The following is a 23,388-nucleotide window of genomic DNA, read 5'->3' on the forward strand; positions in this document are numbered from 1 at the left end:
GGAAACTCTTTCCCTTTCTATATTTTAAATATTTTACCTATCAATTCAATACCACTTCATCAGTATGTAAATATTAAGACAAACCTCCTAGCTTAGTTCTCATGCCAACATATCTTGACTGTTTTCACTGAAACCAGTTCTCTCCTACACCAATATCCAAGATATAAGGTTCCAGCAGGTAAATAATTAAATAAATAAATACCAGAGAGGTGGTATTCCACCCCTACAAAAAACAACACAATACTGACAAGGAGTCATCAAGAGACAGCAGTTTTTTGGGAACCACCACCTCAACACTCAACATTCTGCTACTCATTCTTTTGAAATAAGAGATGCTCCTTATAATTCAGCTGCACCTTCCACAATAACTCTGACAGCCGATGCTACTAAAGTCTTTCACGTTTCTTCAACTTGCAAAGAGCGCTAAGACAATGTTTTGTTCTCAATACCCCAGAAAGAACATTTAAATGAAATCTTACAAAGGAATGCTCTCTTTGCCCAAAGGTGGGCTCATAATGTAGTCCTTAGTGATTGGTTTTACCCACAGTAGAACCATAAATAAAGGTGCCAAGAAGTTTATATGTAGCAATGTTCTGAAAAAGAAAAAAAACAGGGAACTTAGTAAATGAAAACAATGACCACACTGTTGAAAGTATATACAGATTCAAAACGAGAAATATTAACTTTAAAATAATTGGAAGAAAGATAAATAAGAAAATTTCTTCCCTATTTTATAGGTATGCCTTACATTTCAACAAAACAGTAACATTATATATTGTGAAATCACACTGGATTTTGGCTTTAAAAAGAACAGGATAAACAGTTGTCAGAGGTCAGATTACACAGTTTAATGAAGCATTTTATTTATAAACCCTGATTAAAGTTGGTACTTACATTAAAGATACTCAGACAAAAAAAAATACTGTAGAAAACTGCACAACGAAAATAAAAGTAGTACTCTTTAGTAAACTTTGAGTACAACCTAGCTGAATTTTAAAAGGGGATAATAGTTTTTGGAGTTCTCTCTTAAATTAATATCCTTCTTTATTTCTAAACTTCTGAATCTTATTCTCTATTTCGAAACCCATTTTCCCCAATCATTTTTTGTTACTAAAATGAAATGAGAACAGTGGAAGGGATTGGGTTGTTTTGTTAGTGCAGTGTTTCCTCACTAACAGAATCAGGTTTGTCTCTACCTTCACTACAGTACTTCTGCACTACAGAAAAAATTATGTAATCAAAAATTGTTCTAAAGAACACAAGACCTTCTTGATTACTAACTATCAAGCTTCCTAAAACCACTAAAATGTTTGCATATTACAGAAGCTGTCATCAAACACAAATTTAAATCTTCTGTTTCAGATGAAGAAATAAGCCCTGCTAGCTATTAAGTAGTGCTTGGGAATGCAACAGCACCAAGGATCAGTCCAAAGCATTTAATTAGATTATTAAAGCCTTTTACCTGAGCTTCTACTTATTTAGGAGATCCTACTGAGTTAACGGACTGGAGTGATGGACTGCAATGTGCCAAAGGGTGATGGGAATCTCTATTTTTTTTGTTCTTGTTTTTGTTTTGTTTTTGTTTAATGGAACAGGAGGTAAGGCTGAAATACTCTTGATGCAGACTCTGGCAAAGGAGGAAACGTGTATGAAAATTGTACAACTTTGTTAAGAAGACTCCAAATATATGCAAGTAAGGATACTACTGCCGAAGAAAAAAAATCAAACTAGTTCTCAAAACCAAAAGGGACACCAGATGATTTTTATTCTGTTTACCTAAAAACAATGAACTTACTTCCTACATTCATAAAAGAATCACAATTAAATTTTGAACATATTAGTAAGATGGGTCTTGATCATTAGCCTTTAACTTTTGGGGCTTTTTTTGGTCAGTGCTTCCTGCAAGTTAAGTGTTCCATTCCATTATGGAATAGATTTTGTGTTTGATATTTTTGAGTTGTTTAGTTTTGGTTCTTTTGTTTTAAGAGAGATTTGTGGGTTTTTCGGGCGGCTTAAGGGATGTAGGGGCTTTTAGTTTGATTACCTTTTTTTTCTTTGGTTTTAGTTGTTTTTGTATTTTGTTTAGTTGGTTGGCTTTTTCTTTGCAGTTGTTTTGGTTGGGGTTTTTTAAGTAGAGTATGTATCTGACTGCAAAGACAGACATTGTTTTAGTACCCAACTTAGAGAGCTTTCTATCAGTGACAAGTCATCCTCATTAACAACCCCCCTCTTTAATCCCTGTCAAACAAGTGTAGTCAATAACACTAACAAAAATGCATCAGCAAGGACAAGTTATGTTGTTCAGGTTTATCAGAACCTATCACTTGACAAATATTCTTTATAATGGCTTTATCTAATTATATGGATACCTTATCATGTATCCATTTAATACCCATTTAATGTAATTTTCACATTGTTCCAGTTGAATAGTCAAAATATTGCTAGACTTTCAAAAATAACTTGGTGGTGCTGAACAAAATTATCTTCAACAACCAGTTCCAATACCGTCTAAAGAAGCTAGAGAAGTTTTAATTTTCATAACCACACTTCAGTGGATATTTATTGCCCTTCAGGTCTTAATTAATGGATTTTTGTTTCAGAGGGTTTATATTTCTGCCTAGGATGTTATGTCCATTGATCACGGAAGATGCTGGAATACTTAGAGAAAAGACATAAAGAATTTTAAAATAGTGAGAACTATAGCAATTAAGAACTAAGTAGTTTATCTGTCTGGAAAGAACAGATTAAGAAGTGACTCAGTCACAGTCTACACACAGACAAAAATGTAACAGCAGATAAAACAATCCAATAGCTGGCTGCTACATAGAAAACGACACTGAGTGCAAGTGTACTTGCTTATAAATTACCAAGACTGATGGACTCACTTCAAACAGAATAATTTTTAAGCTGGGCATTCCTGAAGGGAAAGGAAAAAATTGCAATTTGAACAAAAATTATTTTCCTACTGGAAAACATAGTGGTTCTCTTAGGAAATTTACCAGACTGAATACCTAAACTGCCCTATGCTGCAGAATCTGTTATTATCATGTATTAAACATCAACAGTCAAGATCTCTGAAAGCCACTTGGAGTTTCACCCTCTCAACCAGAGAATGCTCAAGAGAAACAGTTAAATTGGACAGAACATTTTACTACCAAATGGAAGGGTGACTGAAAATGAAAATACTCCTTTAAATCGGTATTAGCATATGACCCTAATTAAATATTCTGGGTCATTTTTGCATTTTATCGTATGGTAAATTTATTAAAGGAATAATGCCCATCTGTAAGTGTGGGTGGAAAAAAAACAGTCTGTGGTCATATTTGTACTTCCTGAAGATTATCTTAACTTCTGGAAAGACATGATGGTGGAAAGAAAGCTGGACACGGAGACATTCATGGTGGAGCTTTTGCTGGAGGAAAGGAAAGCTCCTTTAATTGAGACTCTTAATTACGAGGCAAAGAATGTAAGACTGGCAAAGCACAGGTTGAGCAGAAAGTGGCAGGTGGCAAATCTGCTCAAGATACGAAAAGCAGGCAGCAACAGAAGTCTTAAGTCACTACCTTTTTTTTTGGAATAGTTTGCTTAGACATTTTTAGACATAAAAGTTTTAAGACTGAGTAGCATATACCTATTTGCATATATTTTCTCTTACTGTGTTATTTTTTCTGTTGCTAAATTCAGAGCATCCAGATGCATTTGAGCCAGTCGCAAGCCAGGGAATGTCAAAAAAGCACCAATAAGTGAACACAGAACAGCCAGGAACAATTTGAAGGTTAGTTTAGACACAGGACCCCTAAAAGAAAAGAAAGGAAGTAAGCATTTTCTTGGGGAGGACGTTGGGGGAGCGGGGAGTATCAGAGACTACTTTCAATCCAACAGTATCTAATATTTAATAAAAAAAGCCAACAGTATTCTATAGGCTTCCTCCAAAATACTAGCATTATTAAAAACCAATCAGAAATTAAATTTTTTAAAAATACTTTCAAAACCAAACCAATAATCTATTTATTTCCTAGAAAAACAGAAAACCTAATTTACTGACTGTGAGATATTAATTTGTTAGTAGAGAAGAAAAAAAAGAATAATTTTATGTTGTAATTAGCAACAAATTATATAACAGAAATAGCTGAAATAGAATGAATTTCATTATTGTCTTTTTAAGAGGAACCGATGTTTCCTAAGTTTAACTGCTTGAAGACAAAATGGATACTTTAGTCTACCATTATCCATTAAAAATCTCTATCAAACTGTTATTACTGCAACTTTTCACAGATTTATCTGAAATGTACACATGGTCGTTAACATGTCACTTTTAAGTGATTAGTATTGTACATAAGAAAAGCTACAGGAAAGGTATCCATGATCAAAGAAATCACAGAATTAATCACATAATTAACAAATACAGGTTTACACAAAGAAAAAAAGAGAACAAAACAAAACCCTCAAACAAACAATAAAACCATCATAGTTACAGTGAAATGTAACTAGCAGATCAAAGAGAAACAAAACCAAATCTAGTGATTCAAATGAGTTTCAGATTCTTTCTTAATCTATATCACCTAAACTATCAAGCGACACCATCATTAACTCGGGTACTGCTAAAAAAGGCAAAGCACTGCAATAATTTATAACTAAACAAACAACATGAAAGTGAATACAGAAGGTAGTGACTTTGCAATAGTTTAGGAAAGCATATTGAAGAAAGGCTAAGAAACATATGGGGTTCAGTTAATGGTTTCCCATGAGTTTATTCATAAATTACACTGATCTAGTTTGAGGAAGCTTCTGTTCCTCAAAAATAAAGATATGCCATGGCTTCTGCATGATACTTGAGACCTACCAAGCAAGACATTCAATGTGCTCCCAGTGATGAAATGGTCCCTATATTTTAGCACACAAGTATAAGGAACTGTAACAGAAATCCATTTTGCAATATACAAAGCCTGCCTATGACAGTGTTTGTGTATTTATGTAACATCACAAGATACGGCATGCTCCTTTAACAGTCTATATGAGGCTTGGATGTCCTGCAGCAAGCAGATGTTTTTGCATGACCGGAACACAGCTATAACATGAAAACATGAATAACACAATTTATTCCTAATGCAAAATTTAACACAAACTCCGTCTTGTAGCTTTTGCACACTCCTCCTCTTACGTGCCATAGGAATGACAAAAAATACTTCTCTATTTAAACAATCCTTTTTGAAGGGAAATACTGTGGAAAAAGTGTTCACAGTTTTGAACTATATTTTATGAACTGACAATCAAAATGTCAGTAATTATCTCCATATTAAAAAGAAAACTTAAATGCAATTTCAGTTACTTGTGGGTACTTTCAGATCTTTTCATTAATCTCTTTAAAGTGTTGTAGGGATTATAATCATGTACAAAAGCAAAACACGCAAGACAAAGGCTTGCAAAGAAAATCCAAATGGTTCATAAATTCACATATAGACAGACAAGTTGTAAGTTGACATATAAACAGACAAGTGTATTTTCAGAAACTTACTGGGATTCCAAACCTTGTTTTTCGAGAAACTGCATAGCACTTTCTGAGAAATTCGAGAATCCTGCAGGGACATATATATTTCTTTTATTACAGTACAAACAAAGAATCCCTTTTGTGAAATAAAACGCTAGGTAACAAGTAATCTTTTAAACAATTTTTCATATGTGTAACAGGGCTCTTTCGTGTGCTAATTAGTTGGCCACAATAAAGTAAAGCTTAATTAACAACATCTGTAATATTTGAACATTTTGGGAAGATGAAAGAAGATAACTTTTTAAACTCTTTTCCAGTAAGGGAGCTACACTTTACTATGAAAGTCAAAAAGGGCTAAATCTGTAACTGGAGGGCAAATACAATTAACAAAACAAACAACCTAGGCAAAAAATAGACTATTTAAGAGAACGGTAGGAAAATGCACAGGATATTATCTAGAATCTTCATTCCAAAGCAAATTTCCTTAGAAGCACATAACTTACAGCATTCATTTTAACACAGATTTTCTCAATAACTCTGGAAATATTTTATTCAGATCATGCAATCACTACAGCTATTTCAAACACTAAAGAAAGGAGTTACCTGATTCCAATCCAAACTCTAGATAGTTTTCTGTCACAATGAGTATTGCCATGGCTTTCACAAAGAAGAAAAATCCAAAGGTGACACAGACTGATCTTTCACCTCCATCTTCAACTTTGAAATAGTGGGTAGTCAATGAAAACAGTACCTTACTACGTAATAAAAAAGTCAAGGAAAATTAAGTTTGTAAAATAACAAAGAATCTTATAACTAAAAATTTTATTCTGTTCATCTACAGGGTTGTTCTATGATGTGCATTTATTTCTTTGGAAGGTATTATGTATTCAGCTGATTTCAGGTTAAATTACAGAACACATTAAAGCATAATAATCTCATAATGCTTAGCCAGGAGTACTCTGGAGTAGCATTTTGATCTAGGCTTACTTACAGTAAGAAAGAAGACACATGAAAAGATGAACTTATATTTCTCCCCTTTCAGATAAATAATTTTGTTTGGAAAATACTTTTAGGATCAAATCCAACCATCATCCTAAAACCAGGAAGTTCACCACTAAGCCATTTCCTCAAGCATCCTTTTATCTAGCTCTACTGCCACGAAGACAAATATTTAAGACATCACCTGCTCTGTTATCAGGGTGTTTTAAAAATATTTTTAAAGTATTCTTTTTTACACATTTCTAAATCAGTTATCAAGTGTAACAGATTAGGATAAACTTTTCATTATACACTCTTATTACTACGAACTGCAGCTCATTATAATTTAAATGGTATGCAATATCCAGCCCAGATTTAAATAAAGTATTTGGAGATAATTCCAGGCATTACGTGATTTGAAAAAAATACAGACAAAAAGGAAGAAAAAAAGATTTTAAGTGTAATCTGTAGCACTTTTTTCCTCCACTATGCAATAATGCAGTTGAATTTACCTATTTCTAATACTGAAATAATATTAATATGTAGAGTACATGAAAACATTTTTGGTTGTATCTATTTAGTAAAACATTTGAACAGTCATCAATCTCTCAAGAAACGATGATTATGCTTCAACAGGCAGCACACATATACACTGCTGAATTTCATGTATATGCAGAGAGATTCTAATGTGCACAATGCGGTCTAAGGACAGCATCTAGTAATTCTAATCTCATACAGTAATCACCTTCAGACCCCTCTATACTTTACAGAAAGAACTGATACATCAAAAGGAAGACTTAACTCATCCCAAAAAGAAGTACATAATAGATCATACAGACTGTGTTCTGGACATTGTTTCTCTAATAACACATGCTTAAACCAAGGCTCTTTTTACAGCTAGCAGCATTAATCACAAATTGAAAACACCCTGAAGTTATACAAAGGACTTAATAAGTTTGTGACCAACAAACCTAATCTATCATCAGATTTATGACCCCCCAGATACTTTATGACTTCAAGTATGGATTGTGCCTGAAGGATTTGGAAAATTCAAGGAGGAAAAAGAAAGCATGCTAAAATTACAGTGCAGATTCAGAACTCAGTAAATAGATCCATGATTATGCAAACTACACATGACTGAAACCCTCTGTTAGTTAAATAATCACCACTGTTTCTATTTTTGGGTTGGAGAAGACTGAAGCATTATTGCTTGCTTCATCGCTTCCTTCCATTGCAAGACCCAATATTCAGGATGTACTGAATGAATAATTTAGAAGTATTTAGTGCAAAGTTAATAGAATGCCTGCACCAGTTCCCCCCTTCATTTAGTTTTTTTTCTCCCACAAGAGGCATTATAGAATTGTATACTTTGCATATTGTATTTAGTTGCAGGCATTGTAGAAATCATGGTATGCCCTTTTACAAAAATAATTTTATTTTTTAAACTGCTGCGATTATGGAATTCTTTAATTTTATAGTTCATATATTGAAGTGAAAAAGATACATCTTCTGTTCCTACTAAAACACATGAAAACTCTGAATTCACAGAAGCAGAGAACATTCTGAGTTGGACAGGACCCATAGGATCATCCAGCTCCTGGGCCTGCACAGCACCATCCCCAGGAATCACACCATGCGCCTAGCATCACTGTCCAAATGCTTCTTGAACTGTCAGGCTTGGTGCTGTAAGCACTTCCCCAGGGAGCCTGTTCCAGTAATCAACCATCCTCCATGTGAAAACTTTTTCTTAATATTCAATCTAAACTTCCCTGACTTAACTTCAGGTCTTCCCTGGCCTCACTTAACTTCAGGCTATTTACTTGAGTCCTGTCACTGGGCACCACAGAGAAGATATCAGTGTCTGCCCCTTCTCTTCTCTCACAAGAAAGGTGTAGACTGCAATGAGGTCTCCCCTCAGTCTCCTCTTCTCCAGGCTGAACAGTCCCAGTGAGCTCAGACACTCCTCATACAGCTTCCCCTCCTTCATTCTCCTCGTGGCTTATTTAGCCACTCTCTAATAGCTGAATGTCTTTCTTAGCACAGGACAAACTGGCCAAACTTAACGCAGGACAAACTGGCCAAGCTGGTCTCACACTCTTGCACTGATGTCTCACACTCAACTTTCTGTCAACCAGCAGCACCAGGTCCTTTTCTGTGGCACTACTTTCTAGGCTCCTGTTCCATGGTCTGCCCATACAACCAGGGCTGCCCCATCCCAGGTCCAGAATCCAGCACTTTCCCTTGTTGAACTTAGAATAGTTGGTGATTGCCCATATCTCTTTGGGTTTGAATTTGTTGAGGTTACTCTGCAGGGCCACCCTGCCTTCAAGGGAGTCAAAAGCTCCTCCCAGTTTTCTATCATCTGCAAACTTGCTCTGTATCCTCAGTACAACTTTTCATCTCTTAACACACTGGCATGAAACGGAAGAAACCCTTGTCAATAAAACACAAAATTGCTCTATATTTAACAATACCATATCATGTTAACTGCTTTCTGTCAAAAATACGTAGGCAACCAAATTTTTCTGAATCTTCCGTTATCGTAGAATAATTTCTGGTCTCGACATACTGAGATAGTGAGTAGTTGAGTAAGTTTTAAGTATTCTCTGCATCCCAAAAGCCTAATGTCACAACACAGGAATGAACCCCTTCTGAAACCTCATCTAACTAGGTTCCAGTGACCACAGGAATTGTTACCAATACCCTCTGTATTGTACCTCCTCCTACAATATACAATTCACAACCCTGTTTCACCTAGAATTGCAATTACTATAGGGTTGTTTAAATTGATTACTCCTGAGATACAAGAGATGAAGCAAACAAGGCATTGTCACCAATAAATCTAAGAGTACATTGTGGCTTTTGTATTAGAAGCTTTTTTTTCCATTAGTTCTATTAAACTCCCCCTCATCCTTAAAAATCAGAGTGAAAGTGTTGGTGATCTTCTGATTTTTGAAACAGTAGCCACCTCTTTCTCCTTCCTTCTGCAGAAACTAAACTAAAATTCTCAACCTCACACCAAAAAAATAAAACAAAGGATGTGCAGTAACAATTATACATTTATACATTGTTACTGTATACAGTAACAATATATAATATATATAACAATTATACATTGTTACAAATATACATTAACCTATACTATACCTATAATACAATTAAAAGGTGCCCAAGAGCCAAACACTGATTTTCTTCCCACAGCAGACTAGAAAAACACCTTTTGGACCATGGATCTGTTCACTGACATGTCTAAGGGCAAATACCTGATCTGGAAGCATGCTAACTGACATTCTTTTTCCCAAATGTGAGTTGACATTCTCTTCTAGCAAGTTTTTATACATTACAAGGAAAAAATTCTGGAGAAATTCTATGATTTGTGCTCCAGTCTACTTAGAAAAGAACTCCTGTCCATGCTATAAAGGCATCACACATTTTAATAATTATCAAGGACAGGCAAGCATGAAGCATATTCAGAACTCTTAGCCAAATGTAACCAAACATTAGAGTTCAAGATTTTATATAACACCAGCAGCTACTGCTGATATTACAAAGCAACTGACCAAATGACAACACATTAAGAAGCTTTAAAGCTGCCATTTATATAGAGGAAACAATTTTGAATATTCAAGAGGTTTATCAACTGTAACTTCGCATTTTATCTGTTCTCAGCTGCTGAAGGAGCAGAGGAGCTGTAGCAATTCACTTTCCAGTTCACCTTTCTATAATTTGCTCTCTTAAAAGCCCTTTATTCCATTCCACTGCTTTATCTCCGATCGTATCTTTAAACTGCAACTTTCCTCCCTAAAGCACGAGTCTGGATTCATATGGGGTACACAGTTAATTACCATGCAAGCATCTATGAGTGATAATGCCTTCTCCAGTAAAATAAATTTAAAAATTAACTGCCTCCTCCGTAACAAAACAAACATTTTATGGTTTGATAATGCCTGTTTCCTAAATACTCCACTTCTGTTTCCCTCAGTTTCAGAGGTGAGTTTAGCTTTTCACAGAGCTCAGTTTCTACAACTGTTTACATACCTTATTTTCTGTAAGAATACCTTGAATGTATTTTAAAATTATGAATTCACACATGTATTTTTGCAGTAAACTAGTATACACATCACTGTGCTATTCTGATCAAGAAGCATCAGGTTAAACATATAGGAAAAAAAAAAGGCACACTAAATTTCCAAACTTCTTCAAAAGCTGTACTTTCTGTACACATAACCATTTCTGATTGCCAAATTGAACAAAATCAAGTTAGTTTAGAACCACTACATACTACAGATGAACACTAACTATCTTTGCATACATGCATTTTTCTCCTAAATGGTCTGGTATTAATGTTAGCAAGCTAATGATACCAGCATTTGCAAAGAGCACGTACAGCGTATATATTATTCAACAATAACATTAGCTTACAGGATCCTTTTTCCAAATGGCAAATATTTTTGTGTCCTGCCCAACAGTGGCATGGAGATTTATATGAATTGCAGAATTATGTAAACTATTTGGAACCGGTAGAGGGGGATTCAACACAAGAGAAAAGGATACATTGCAAAGCCCAAGACAAGCAGACACCACACTATGCTTATATTCATTTCTTGTGAGGGCTTCATAATGCTGTAGTAGACTTCTGTCACCACATACACAACTGTAGCTGCAACAGTAAAATCCACCAACCACTGATATTCTGGAAAGTAATGCAATGCTGAAAAATATATGTTTGTGAATGTTAAAGGTATGTTTTAAGGCAGTTACTGATATATATGGAATGGAGAAGCAATTAAAAAAGGTTTTAAACTATGTATTAAGTGTATTGAAATGAAATTTAGGTAGACCGACATTGACCAAGTGAAATGTAACAATGAAAAAGTTACTCAACAATGTGAACGTCATTCTTTACTTCTGTCATCCAATACTTCATAACTACTCAAATTTATAAGGCTGTGAGGTTTTACTATTTTATCACCTCAGCTTTTATACATTAACATCCTAAATCCAAAAAGCATACTTAATTTAGATTTCACAACACAGAGAGTAAATGGTTTTCCAGTTGAGTCTGGCTGCAATTCCAGGTAAGATGGTTTGTTTTGACCCTTTGTAAAAGATTGATATCTCACTGGCAATCATTTACTATAATACAAATAAACAGTTCTTTTTATTTTACAAACCCCACTATCTAAGATAACTGATGGATTGCTCATCAAGATTTTGTTAATACGTCCTATAAAGCAATAATCGTTGTGTAAACTTCACTGTAAAAATTCTGGGAATCATACTGTGTTGCATACAGGCTAGATGTTATGGAGAGAGTTCCTTCAGGTGTTGGAAATTCCAAAGAACCATTTGTGACAACACAAATTGTCTCCCCCAAACACCTTCCCTACATGTACACAATTTTAAAGTGAGAAAACACTACTGAACGTTTGACTTGACTACAAGCTACCTGTTGGCAAAGATACGAAACTGGGCAAACTTTAATATTTCCAAGTCCTACGCTTGTTATTTTGAAATAACTATCTGGTTAGATTTACAAACAAATTGTATATATTATTTTTCAAACACAGTCAAACCCTATCATTCAGTTTGACAATTACATGACATAATTTCAGGTAAGTAACACTAATTGAAACTTGTGAATGTTTTGTTTATTTATTTCAAAAACTTCATTTATGTTACACACATGCTGTCTCCTACAATTTAAGCTGAGAATATACATACTTTCTTTCTATATTTATCCAGAGTACACATAAATATAAAAATGTAGGTAGAAAGAAAATATGTATCACATACATACTCATATATGACCTTTCTGTACAGAACGACTGATTATGATTTAATAATCAAAAATTACCATCTAAAAATTATAGTCATACTTTCCATTTCCTTCAAAACACTTAATGCTGCATATTTCTGTACTGTCGCTTGCTATTTTTAAGCATTTTACCTGAATGCTTGAGATGTATGGCTGAAAGGGCTTAGGTTCCAATACGATAGCACATACCCTATGTTAGATGAGCAGAAAGTATGACTTGACATCTACAAATTATTATTTTCTTGTACAAAGTTAAATGCTCTATTTTGAATAGACAATTATGTGATTGTTTCAGTGCTGTCTCATATTGCTATAACTGATAAAGTTGTGCTTTATGTTGGCTTTCATCTACTCATCCTTTTCCACAACACCGCTATTAACTGTCACTCATAGAACAATAAAGGAGACTCAGCCCTACTACGTGCTTTCTCATTTATGACCAGCTGTGCATTCTATTCATTCACATTCTACAAAAAGGACATTTCAGCATTAATTACAAATAAACTCTTGATAGAAAGAATCAGGATATATTCGAAATAATGTATTATTGTTGCATACTCTTACCAATAGTGTCCCTTTCTGTTACAGATTTTGTTTCCAGATGAAGATCAATATCTTTTGGAATGGTTAAGGGTTTGTTTTCAATATGACCATTATATTTTCTGTAAAATAAATAAATAAATAGATAGTACAAGCATGGGTATGACAAAATAATTTTTTTCAATATAGAATGACATTTCAAATTTTAGAAAAATGTAGAATGCTTTTTTTTCCCCAAATACAAGTATTTTTATCTTTTTAACTAAAAGTAGAACTTCAAGTTAAAATCTTGGAAAACAACCAGATATGTCAATGGCTTCCAGCTATAACTTGAAAGACTCTGACATACTACTGTGGTATGGATTTAAATGGCTTCCAGCTCCTTCAATCCGAGCATGCATTGTATCAAGGTCCAGGAGACAGTATTTATTTCAGCCAACTAATTTTATCTATTTAGAGCTACAGGGTGATGTCAAAAAAAAAGAAATAAAAAACTTGCATCAGTCCTTCTTGTCACAACAAGGTACATCACATGAGCTGAGCTAAACTAACCTAGATCTTTGAAAGGTCCAACCTACTAACCATCAAGCAAGGCAATTTAAGGCATCTTTCTAATCTAAAAGGATGTGTATTTAGACCAAAAGGTGCTTTTCATCTGGAGCTCTCAAACTATACCAATATCATGATTTTCACTTCCCTGAAATTAAGTCATACTGGAAGACTTTAAATTTAAAACCCAGCACACTCTTAAAAGAAGATTAACGAAGTTAAAGAATTTAATCTGGGAGTCCAGCATTAGTAACTAGTGTAAAACTTCCTTCTCAAACTATTAAAAAGAAAATCATTAAAGGAGATCAGAAGATGTTTTGCTACATTAAAAAAACATACCTAAAACTTAAGACCTCTAAAAGGCTAGAAGAAAACAATAAACTGCCACATTTTACAATATCACCTCTGAAATTAGAAAAGGAGAGGTGGACTTTCCATAGGAAAACAAATTATTGCAATATAAGCATTAAAAAGAAATCAAATCAATCACAAACTTAGTTTTCAGGAATGCTTTCATCTCAGCTCATATGTGAGAGGAAAATACGAGCAGAAAACAGTAATAAAAATTTTCAGGTTATATTTATGCCTAGGATAACCTGAAGCATAAGAATTTTAATGGACAAACTATATATAGATAGCAATCTAAAGTATTACCCAAAAAATTGAGTTATGCAAATCTACAAAAGAAGTCCCAAACACTGCCCAAGGACTAGACTACCTGCAAGCTCCTGTGTACTTCCATGCCTGCAGCTGTACTCCTGATTTTTTTCCTACTACCTGTATCCAGGAGTACTATCATCTTGAGCCATATCACTGAAGCCATTTCAGATCAACAAAACTTGGTGTTCCTACACTTTAATTATCCCAGGCAATCCAAGAGGCACATACAGAACATACCTAGGATCATTGAATGGTTTAGTTCAAAGTAAAACACAGTAGCTATGGATCTTTTCATAAGCCTAACAATTTTGTATAATATAAACAATTCAGAAGCAGAAAACCCACCTAATATTCTTGTGGTCCTAAAGCCTACAGTATAATACACTGAAGGGTAATATGCACTGAATAAAATTAACTAAAATTTCACACTACAGCTGTTTCTAAGGCAAGTTTTCAAGCAAGCTCCTTGTATCTCCTTTAACCATTTCTCTTTAAATTAGTTCAGACTGAGAGTGTGTGTATTTAAGGAGCTGGTAATGCACTTTGCAAGACTGTGGTCTTGACAAAGCTGATTCTTTATCCTGCAAAGTATTCTTTATCATGGGGAGTATAAACAAGATGGATCTTTATTTCTCTAACACTATCTGTTTCACATCTCCTTGTTGGGATGATTCAGAAGATGTACATTCCATTTTGTGCAACCTGAATCAGTAAATCCAAACCAACTCGACAGGAACAATTCCCACTTAACCATGGCTCTTCACAAACAAGAGTCTCTTCTTTCAAGGACACAGAGGTACACTCATTCATTAAAAAATAAATTATTATTCAGTCAGTGGTTAAACAAGTAAAGCAAACAAAACATCATTTAAGCCCCCACATTACTGCTTCAGTTTCTTTGAAGTTTTATATTCCCCTTTGATTAACATTCACCCTGGTACAAACACGTACTACTACTATTGCAAAAGACTGGCAAGGCTGAGGAAAGGCAATAGGAGCAAAGGCACAATTATTATGTGGCAGTACAATTGTGTTTTTCAGTTTAAGGCTCCTATGGGTGGACTTAAACTTATAATTACATAAATTAAGTTATTTCACATATGAATAAATATCACTGGTTACATGGATAATTATTAATTATGTTCTTATTCACAATTATTTTGCCTCATTTTTGTCACAGAAAACTGTTAAGATAAAATGACATTCTTAATTTTAAGGAATGTTGTAAAAAAACATTACTACTTTACAAGGAACAACTTAACCCAGAGAATGGCGGTGAATGATGCTGCATCAAGTTGACAGCTGGTCACTCATAGTGTTCCATAAGGCTCAGTACTGGGCCCCATCCTGCTCAAGATCTTTATAGATCATCTGGACAAGGGGATGGAGGGCACCCTCAGTCAATTTCCAAACACTAAGTTGGATGGGCATGTTGATCTCCTGAAGGGCAGGAAGGCTCTTGGGAGGGATCTGGACAGGCTGGATTGGGCTGATACCATGGCATGAGGTTCAACAAGTCCAAGTACTGCGTCCTATACCTGAGTCACAACAACCCTATGCAGTGCTACAGGATGGGGCAGAGTCACTGAGTACTGCCCAGCGGAAGAGGATCTGGGGCTGCTGGTTAACAGTGACTGAACATTAGCCAGCATGGGCCTAGAGGACCAAGAAGACCAAGCACATCCTGGCCTGTGTCAGACATACTGTGGGCAGCAGGACCAGGGCAGTGACTGTATTCTGTAGTCAGCACTGCTGAGGTCATACCTAGAATCCTGGGTTCAGTTTTGGGCCCTTCACAACCAGAAAGACATTGAGGTGCTCGAGCAAGTCCAGGGACAGGGAACTGGGGAAGGGTCTGGAGTACAAGTTAGATGAGGAGAAGCTGAAGGAGCTGGGGACTCTCAGCCTGGAGAAAAGGAGGCTCACAGGGAGCCTTTTTGTTCTCTACAACTGCCTGAGGGAAGGCAATAGCTCCGTGTGGGATGGTCTCTTCTCAAGGTTAACTAGTAACAGGATAAGAGGACCTAGCTTCAACCTGTGCCAGGGGAGGTTCAGGATGGACCTGAAGAGGAATTTTGTCATGGTATTGGAATGGGCTGCCCTTCTTGGGCAGTATTTTGTGGAGTCATCATTCCTAGAGGTTTTCAACAAATGACTGGATGTGGCCTTCAGGGCTGTAATTAACGTGTGATCAAAGGTTGATCTCAGAGGTCTTTTCCAACCTAAAAGAGGCAAATACAATTGCTAACCATGCTGCTTAAGAGCTAGGAAACAGGAAGAAAAATTAAATTACAATTAACGTTGTATGAGCAGTGCAGAGATTAATTCAAATCTTAAGATTTATAAGGGAGTTCATACTGGGATAGAAGAAACAGAGCTAGAAAAAACCTCCTGTGTTACTAAAAAGAAAACCACAGTGCATTGTCTGGTTCTAAACAAAGCCAATTTAGACATATTTCATCAACATGAACAGCTCCACCACCTCAAGATGTCTCAGTTCCTGATGCAGCTGTACTTTTGGTACAGTTTGGAACTTCATGTCTGAATACCAGAAATCTATTTCCAGCTTAAGCTGATAGAGAGCTATTCCATCCCCTCAGTTGTCTTTTGATTCAGAAAGCCTAGCTCTTTTAGCCCCCTTGAATAAGACAGACTTTGTTTCCTGGATGATCCCAGCAGCTCTCTTTTCCTGTTCACATACAAATTTTATTTTTCTTGAACACAAGTGATCGGAACTGTATACAGTAATCCAGATAAAGTTCTACATTGGTGTCTTGTCCAAGAGGATTAATATTTCCCTCTCCCTTCAGTAGAAACATTTAATGTAATATATCCTAAGAGCCCATTTGCCTTTATCACAGCTGTGTTAAGAGTGGTGGCTTACAGTAATCCTATGTTAAACTAATATACTCAAATCTTTCTTCTCTCACTTCAAGATGAAAAGCTGCAATCCTAAGATTTGTTTCCACAATTTTTATCTAAATGCATACACTCACTGAAAAAACTTGTCATTGAATTAGCATTTCACAGACCGTTCTGTGGGCAGAAATTAACCAGTTCTGCCCAATTTGGGAATGTCCAACTCTGTTAAACTGATAAAACATGTTTTGATAAAGAACTGTGACAATTAATGCAAGAAGGGCAGTCATATGCAACTAGCAGTTTTTAACTCATGCTAAGACAAAAGTAGCCTGGTGACAGACAAAAGTAGTATGGTTCATTACTAGATGAACCATATAATGCTGAAAAAAACCCAAAAGGTGGGGGAAGACAAGCTTAAAAGGAGTATTTACCTATCTTTTTTACTTTTCCCTCTTTGCTTCCCTGCAAGAATCCGCAGTTCTTCTTCAGTGGGATGTTGATACCACCGTAAGCTAAAGAAAAAGAAAACCTCAAGTAAAACAAGACCATTAGTAGCAATTTAGAGCATGGCTTTCAAAAAATTGTATAACAACACAGATTTATATACTTACTAAGACACCTAATTTGTCACTCCTAAGCAAGACACCTTTGTGTGTCAGTACCAACCCTACCTGAACTGAACAACAGCTAGAGTTCAGTTCTCTACAGCAAATGAGGTATTTATAAATAACTAGAAAGCTTTGCCACTTTGTAATTCACATGAAAGCCCTTCAAGTCTCTGAACAACAACTTTTAAAGATATCATCAAATACAGCAAACACAGTCATACAAGGTGGGAAAGTTCACTAGAATAATTATACCACTACAATTACTCATTAGAACCATATTCTAAACAACTTAATAAAGTATATTATATCCCTGCCAAACCCAGTAATTTCCCAGAATCTGAAATATCTATTATCTAATAATCATTACCAAACATAATCAAATGTTTTTTCTTAAGCAGAGTACATCGTAACCCCTTTCCTTAAACAACTTCTACTAGAAAAAGTGCTATTAAAAAAATCACTAATTTACACATAATTGACCTACAAGTCTTTTCATTTTCATAGATCAATGCAAGTCTTTTCACTTTCATAGATCAATCACTTTCATAGATCAATTAATTGCCCATTCATTTCAAAAGGCAAGAAATGGCATGGAAATTTTGAAGAGGACAAACAGAGATGGTTAAGTGTCTAAAATGGTATCTTTTACCTAAATTTCTAAGTATGGCAAAAATCTTAGTAGCTGAAACAAGCATTTTCCACATTCTGTCCAGATGCGGGAAGTCACTATGATCTCCCCTCTGAAATGCTGCAGTAAAGGAGACCAAGTATTAACAAGGACAGACATGAGAAATGTGTGTGGAAGTAGAAGACCACTAATTGTCACACATGGTGATGCAGGTCAATACATGATAAAGGAATCCTCAACCACCACCTCACATAAAGAAAACTTCACCAAGTAGGACCATTCAAATCCATATTGGTGAATTAGAGATGATGTCAGATGCAATTTCAAAAAGTTAGCAAAGGCAAATTTGGAAGGCATCAAAACTCAAACAATCTCAAGCCATTTAATAACACTTGATTCCCAGCTCCGTTTTAGAAAGGCTGCCTTCATCTTGGGAACTCTTCAAGAGAAAAGAACGCTAATACCAGCCAACAGACCATCAAACCATTGCACACTGCAAATTTCCACTAAAGGAATTCACTGCCAGTTCCAAAAGTGAAAATGGCAAATATTACAAATTTTGCATGAACACAGTTTTGGATGGGGAAAAAAACGAACTCAATTTTGTATAAGTAAGAGTGAAAGTTACTTCGTTAATTTATTTTTATTATGTATAGTACAGTTGAGGGATCTGTGATTTGCAAACTTCGCTGCAAAAAAGACTTTAAGACTGAGACACAAATAAATCAGAGAAACAAGCTTTGCATCCAAGTCAAACTACTCTAGAGATGTTAACTTCTGTCCTTCACATGACCCAAAGCAACTGTGAAAAAGCAGAAATATATTCTCCTGTTTTGTCATTTACCACATCTCCCTGATCTGTACTTGGGATGCTAATGATGAAAGCCACCTATGTGGTAAAGAAACTTTTCAAAATCTTTCCTGCACAGACAGAGAAATGGCACCTTATGCAGCAGAACAAACAAAATTCTTGTTCTGTGTAGCATGCTAACACAAATCAAACCACAAATTATACCACAATTTGCTCCTAATTATACTACAAAATGACATTGCAAGTGATAGCCAATTAGAACTAATAGGATAAAGAGTTTTGGTATTTTTCAGTTGATAAACCCTACACATCTTGCATTTAAAATCTCAAAACCAAAAGACTTGAACAAACATTTTCATAAAGACAGAGATAATAGAAAGTAGTTTATATCTGTTTTAGCTTACATATGCTTAAAACTGAAATCCCACAACTGATTACCTTATGGCTTTGACATATCCAAGTCAGTCTGAATAGCAACCGACACACAGACATGCCCTAGTTAATTTGAATAAAGGTCATTAACGAATCTACAACAAAACATCCATTTTCCCCTGTATCCTGACATGGCCTGAAAACATAGTAGCTGAAATAGCTGAGTAACTTAAAAAGCAATGTTTTGGTAGAGAATGTTTTATTAGTTAAAAATGATGCAAGGCCTATGCAGATATTTAGGCTGCCAAATATTTCAATAAATCTATTTAATTGCATTCAAGTTCTGAAAATAGCACTGATTGAAAAAGTTTGTATTTCTTAACAAATTTATGTAAATTGCTCTTCAAGAATCAATGATAGCTATTTATTCCATTAGTAAGTAACTACCTTAAATCTGTCTATCCTAACAATTCTTTTAGATTTTGAGAAGTCTTTGTTTCCTTTTAACAAACTTCCCATAAACACAAACAGCCATCCTTAAACAAACAAGTCACTTAATGTTTCTGTCTTGTCTGATAACATGTTTATCCTCCCTCCCATTTAGTGAGGACTATCTACAGACATTTCAGATCCGTCTTGCCTGCTAATCCTTTGGAAGCAGGACATTCAAACAAAGTCACTTAAAAACCACTGTTAGATATCAAAGATTAGTTGAAGTTTACAAACAAAGGTTAGGAGGAGCAGGTGATAATTTTTTCTTAGACAGATGGACTGCTTTAGGAGTGTGCCTGTACCTGCATGCTTACGTCTATAAAATCCTCTATAAAACCCACCCCACCCACACAGGTCTGTCAAATATCACTGGGAAAAAGACAATGGAGAAATGGGTTAAAGATAAAAGATAACCTTAGTTATCAGGTTAACTAAGAAAATAACTGCTTTTCTTTCTATCATTAAAATTCAGATTCTTGTTGCAGTGAATCTTCTGACTTATTCTTATTTCTAGACCACAGGATTATTTCTGACTCTTTATACAATTCCTGTATTCAGGGAATTATTCAGAGTGCCTGACATTACAATACACTAAAATAGCTATCAGATATATAAAAGAAAACTGAAAAGCAACAACCAGCTACTAACATGGAAGGCAATAATAAAATTCCCACTGACTTCAATAAGAGCAAAATTACCCAAGCACAAGTGCTGAAATCCTGCTTGAAGTATTTATCAATCTGCAGATGCGCGAAGATAAATTAAGAAATGGATTTGAAAAATATTTGAACAACAAACTTCTCCCTATTGCTGGTACGTGGCATGCCTTAAAACAAGGATACTTGTTTTCACTTGTAAGTGAAAACTTCACAAAAATGAAGAACGTGGGCATAATACTGACAAATTATTTTGCAAGAGCAATTAGATATTTAAATTTTCAAATAAAAGTTTACATCAATCTTAGACATAAAAGGTACAATATGTAATTTGGATAATTGCTGATAAAAAATACTCTCACACTGACACACACTAAAAATAAATGGTAGCCAGTTTCGTATTGATTAGTGTCATGTTCTTTTTGGAGCACAAGAAAGGTGATCAATATCCTGCCAATATGGTTAACAGTGAAACTTCACACAACAATTAAGAGTATGATTCCTGTTTGTGTCATCCACCTGACAATTACTGTTTTCTGTTATATCTAACATACATCTAAACAACATTTACAGTCACTTTTCATTAGCAACTTGATGGGTGATGAAATCTGGAATATTAAAAAGGAACAAGTTGATAATTATGAGATGCAGAGAAAAAAGACAATGCAAAGATTTGTTAATACTCCTATGGAGTACATTATTATTCAAGGATACTCCTTCAGAAAGTAGGCAGTAAGGATCTGATATTCTCAAAATTTTAACAGTTACAAAAGACAGCACACTACCTGCTAATCGTACAAAGTGTTCCTCTTACCAAATGAAATCACACAGTACCTATGATTCTTTTTAATATTTAACATAGTGGTTTATATTCAAAACAGCTGCTGTTTTAAATTGTTATTATGGATACAGCAACACAGGGAATGCTCCCCTAGGAACTCACTATGTCTGTTTGATCTATTGCTACAAGGAAGTAGTGTACTGAAATTTATATTAATCCTGTCCTTTGACGTATTAAAAAGGAATAGAATTTTTAATAAATACCTAAGCACTCTTCATATGCAAGGCTAATCAGAAGGTAGTTTATCAACAACACAGAGACAGTGCAGAGGAAAAGAAAACTCTTTTATTCTTCAGTATATTGTATTGAATTTAGCTTTTTAATATTAAAGGATGCACCTTGTACCTTTAATAGAAGAGTTGAACAACAATTAACTTTGTGACTGATACAATTAATAGCAACAAACAAGTATGTTCTTTTACAGCAACACTGTCATTTTGCCTTGAGACCACAAATCAGGTGTAACAATGCTATGGTAATAAATTTAATAAAAGTCAATTACTTAAAAAAAACCCAAACAAGATCAGTATGTTTTACTTTTACCACCCTGTTGCATAATTACCATATTCACACTTATCTTACCTGCCACTACAGAGAAGCCAACGAGCAAGAGAATAGTGAGGTATGATCTTCTGTATGACACTAGCCATTACCATGGTAACCACCAACTGTACACCTATCACACCCTGTGGAGAAATAAGTTAATAACAAGTCAGTATGTGCTTCAGAAAAGTGTTTAAGTATCTTAAAAAAAAAACAAACCAAACTTATTAACAGTCTGTATAACAGGCATGATAACACTGGGGAGGAATGGGGGGAGTGAGGAGGCAAAATACTAAAGTTGTTAAAAAAAATTCTCTGAAACTTCTACAATAACTTACAAAATTCATCAAAGGGAAAAGGCATTCTCAGGTCACCACAGCTAATCTCCCTGAAGAGGAGATCCTCCCCCTAAGATCCTCCCCCTCATAATGCTGGCCTCATTATGTATGTACAGACATTTCCTCTTTGTTTACCTAAATATGTGGGTTTCTATCTTCTCTGATTAGTCATTTTCAAGGACTCCTCTCCACATCATCATCATCCCTACTATACCAGCTCAGTCCACCACCTTTTCCTCTTGATTTAAGGGTCATCAACTCTTTCCTCTCTAAATCCTAGTCTAAATACCAGTTTGGCCAGACTGCTGGCGAAGATGCTCTTGTCCCACTTCATTGGGTGGATACTGTTCTGTCTTACCAATCCTTGCACCTCAACAGAGTCCCATGGTCACATAAGCCAAATACCTTCTACCAACACCTGCTATGCAATGAGCTGTTAACCTACAACTCTACATCAACCCTCCCCCTCCCTACCAGCAGTATAATCTTTCATCCTAAATAATGCACTAAGGAAAGTACATGCACTCTTTTCTTCCTTTAATGCTTTCTTCCTTAGTAAAACAAAATTGTGCAGATACTGCTTTTATTAAAAAACATAGGCAGATGAAATGTTTTGGATATACATTATTATCTGTAATTCAACACGATTGAGGGAGATAAAGACAGAATAAATTATCCTTTAACTATTTATAAACACTTTCAATATGTTACCATACGTCTCACAAAAAAGTGCCATGTATCAATAAAAGGATGTACTACTTTTTTATACTTTGAAGTAACACCTTTGGAGGGCGTCAGATACCAGCAAGTTTCTTTGGTGCTCAAGAGTCTCCTCACCTCCTCCTTCTTTGGAATTTCTACTGCTTCTACACTTTGGTGCCATCAACTCCTTGAGGTATCTCAAAAAGTAAAACCTCACTTTTGTTTATGTTCTGTTTCACTGATATCAGGATCAGGAGCTGTACATATTTGAACACTCAATCTTTATTAAGGTTATGCAGAGTTCTGCACATAGATTACTCAAACCAATTCCACCAGCTTCCTAGCTAAGACAAGTGCATTCCTAACAAAAAAGTGTTACCAGCTGCATGCATAATATATATGCTATACTTACATTACTAAATTGCTAAGTATATACTCTTTGAGTACAAAACAAACCATTTTAAAAGCAAATGTTTCTTCTGACCATCTTACACTAAGCCCT

The 23,388-nt window shown here is 35.2% G+C and overlaps 1 protein-coding gene across 9 annotated transcripts in view; it reads right to left on the minus strand.

The window, feature by feature from the left end:
• Positions 1-23,388, minus strand: part of TMEM161B (transmembrane protein 161B) — a 210,262-nt gene that overhangs the window by 12,022 nt on the left and 174,852 nt on the right. For all 9 annotated transcript variants that reach the window (XM_054517962.1, XM_054517966.1, XM_054517965.1 and 6 more), the window contains 8 exons: positions 21,886-21,989; positions 17,327-17,407; positions 12,849-12,946; positions 11,021-11,177; positions 6,092-6,243; positions 5,516-5,576; positions 3,656-3,796; positions 480-593 (listed from right to left, as the gene is read on the minus strand). In XM_054517962.1, the coding sequence (XP_054373937.1) occupies positions 480-593; positions 3,656-3,796; positions 5,516-5,576; positions 6,092-6,243; positions 11,021-11,177; positions 12,849-12,946; positions 17,327-17,407; positions 21,886-21,959 (878 nt within the window). In that variant the 5' untranslated portion in view covers positions 21,960-21,989. The remainder of the gene's footprint in view (positions 1-479; positions 594-3,655; positions 3,797-5,515; positions 5,577-6,091; positions 6,244-11,020; positions 11,178-12,848; positions 12,947-17,326; positions 17,408-21,885; positions 21,990-23,388) is intronic.

Source organism: Molothrus ater, chromosome Z (assembly GCF_012460135.2).
Source record: "Molothrus ater isolate BHLD 08-10-18 breed brown headed cowbird chromosome Z, BPBGC_Mater_1.1, whole genome shotgun sequence".
Classification (NCBI taxonomy): Eukaryota; Metazoa; Chordata; class Aves; order Passeriformes; family Icteridae; genus Molothrus; species Molothrus ater.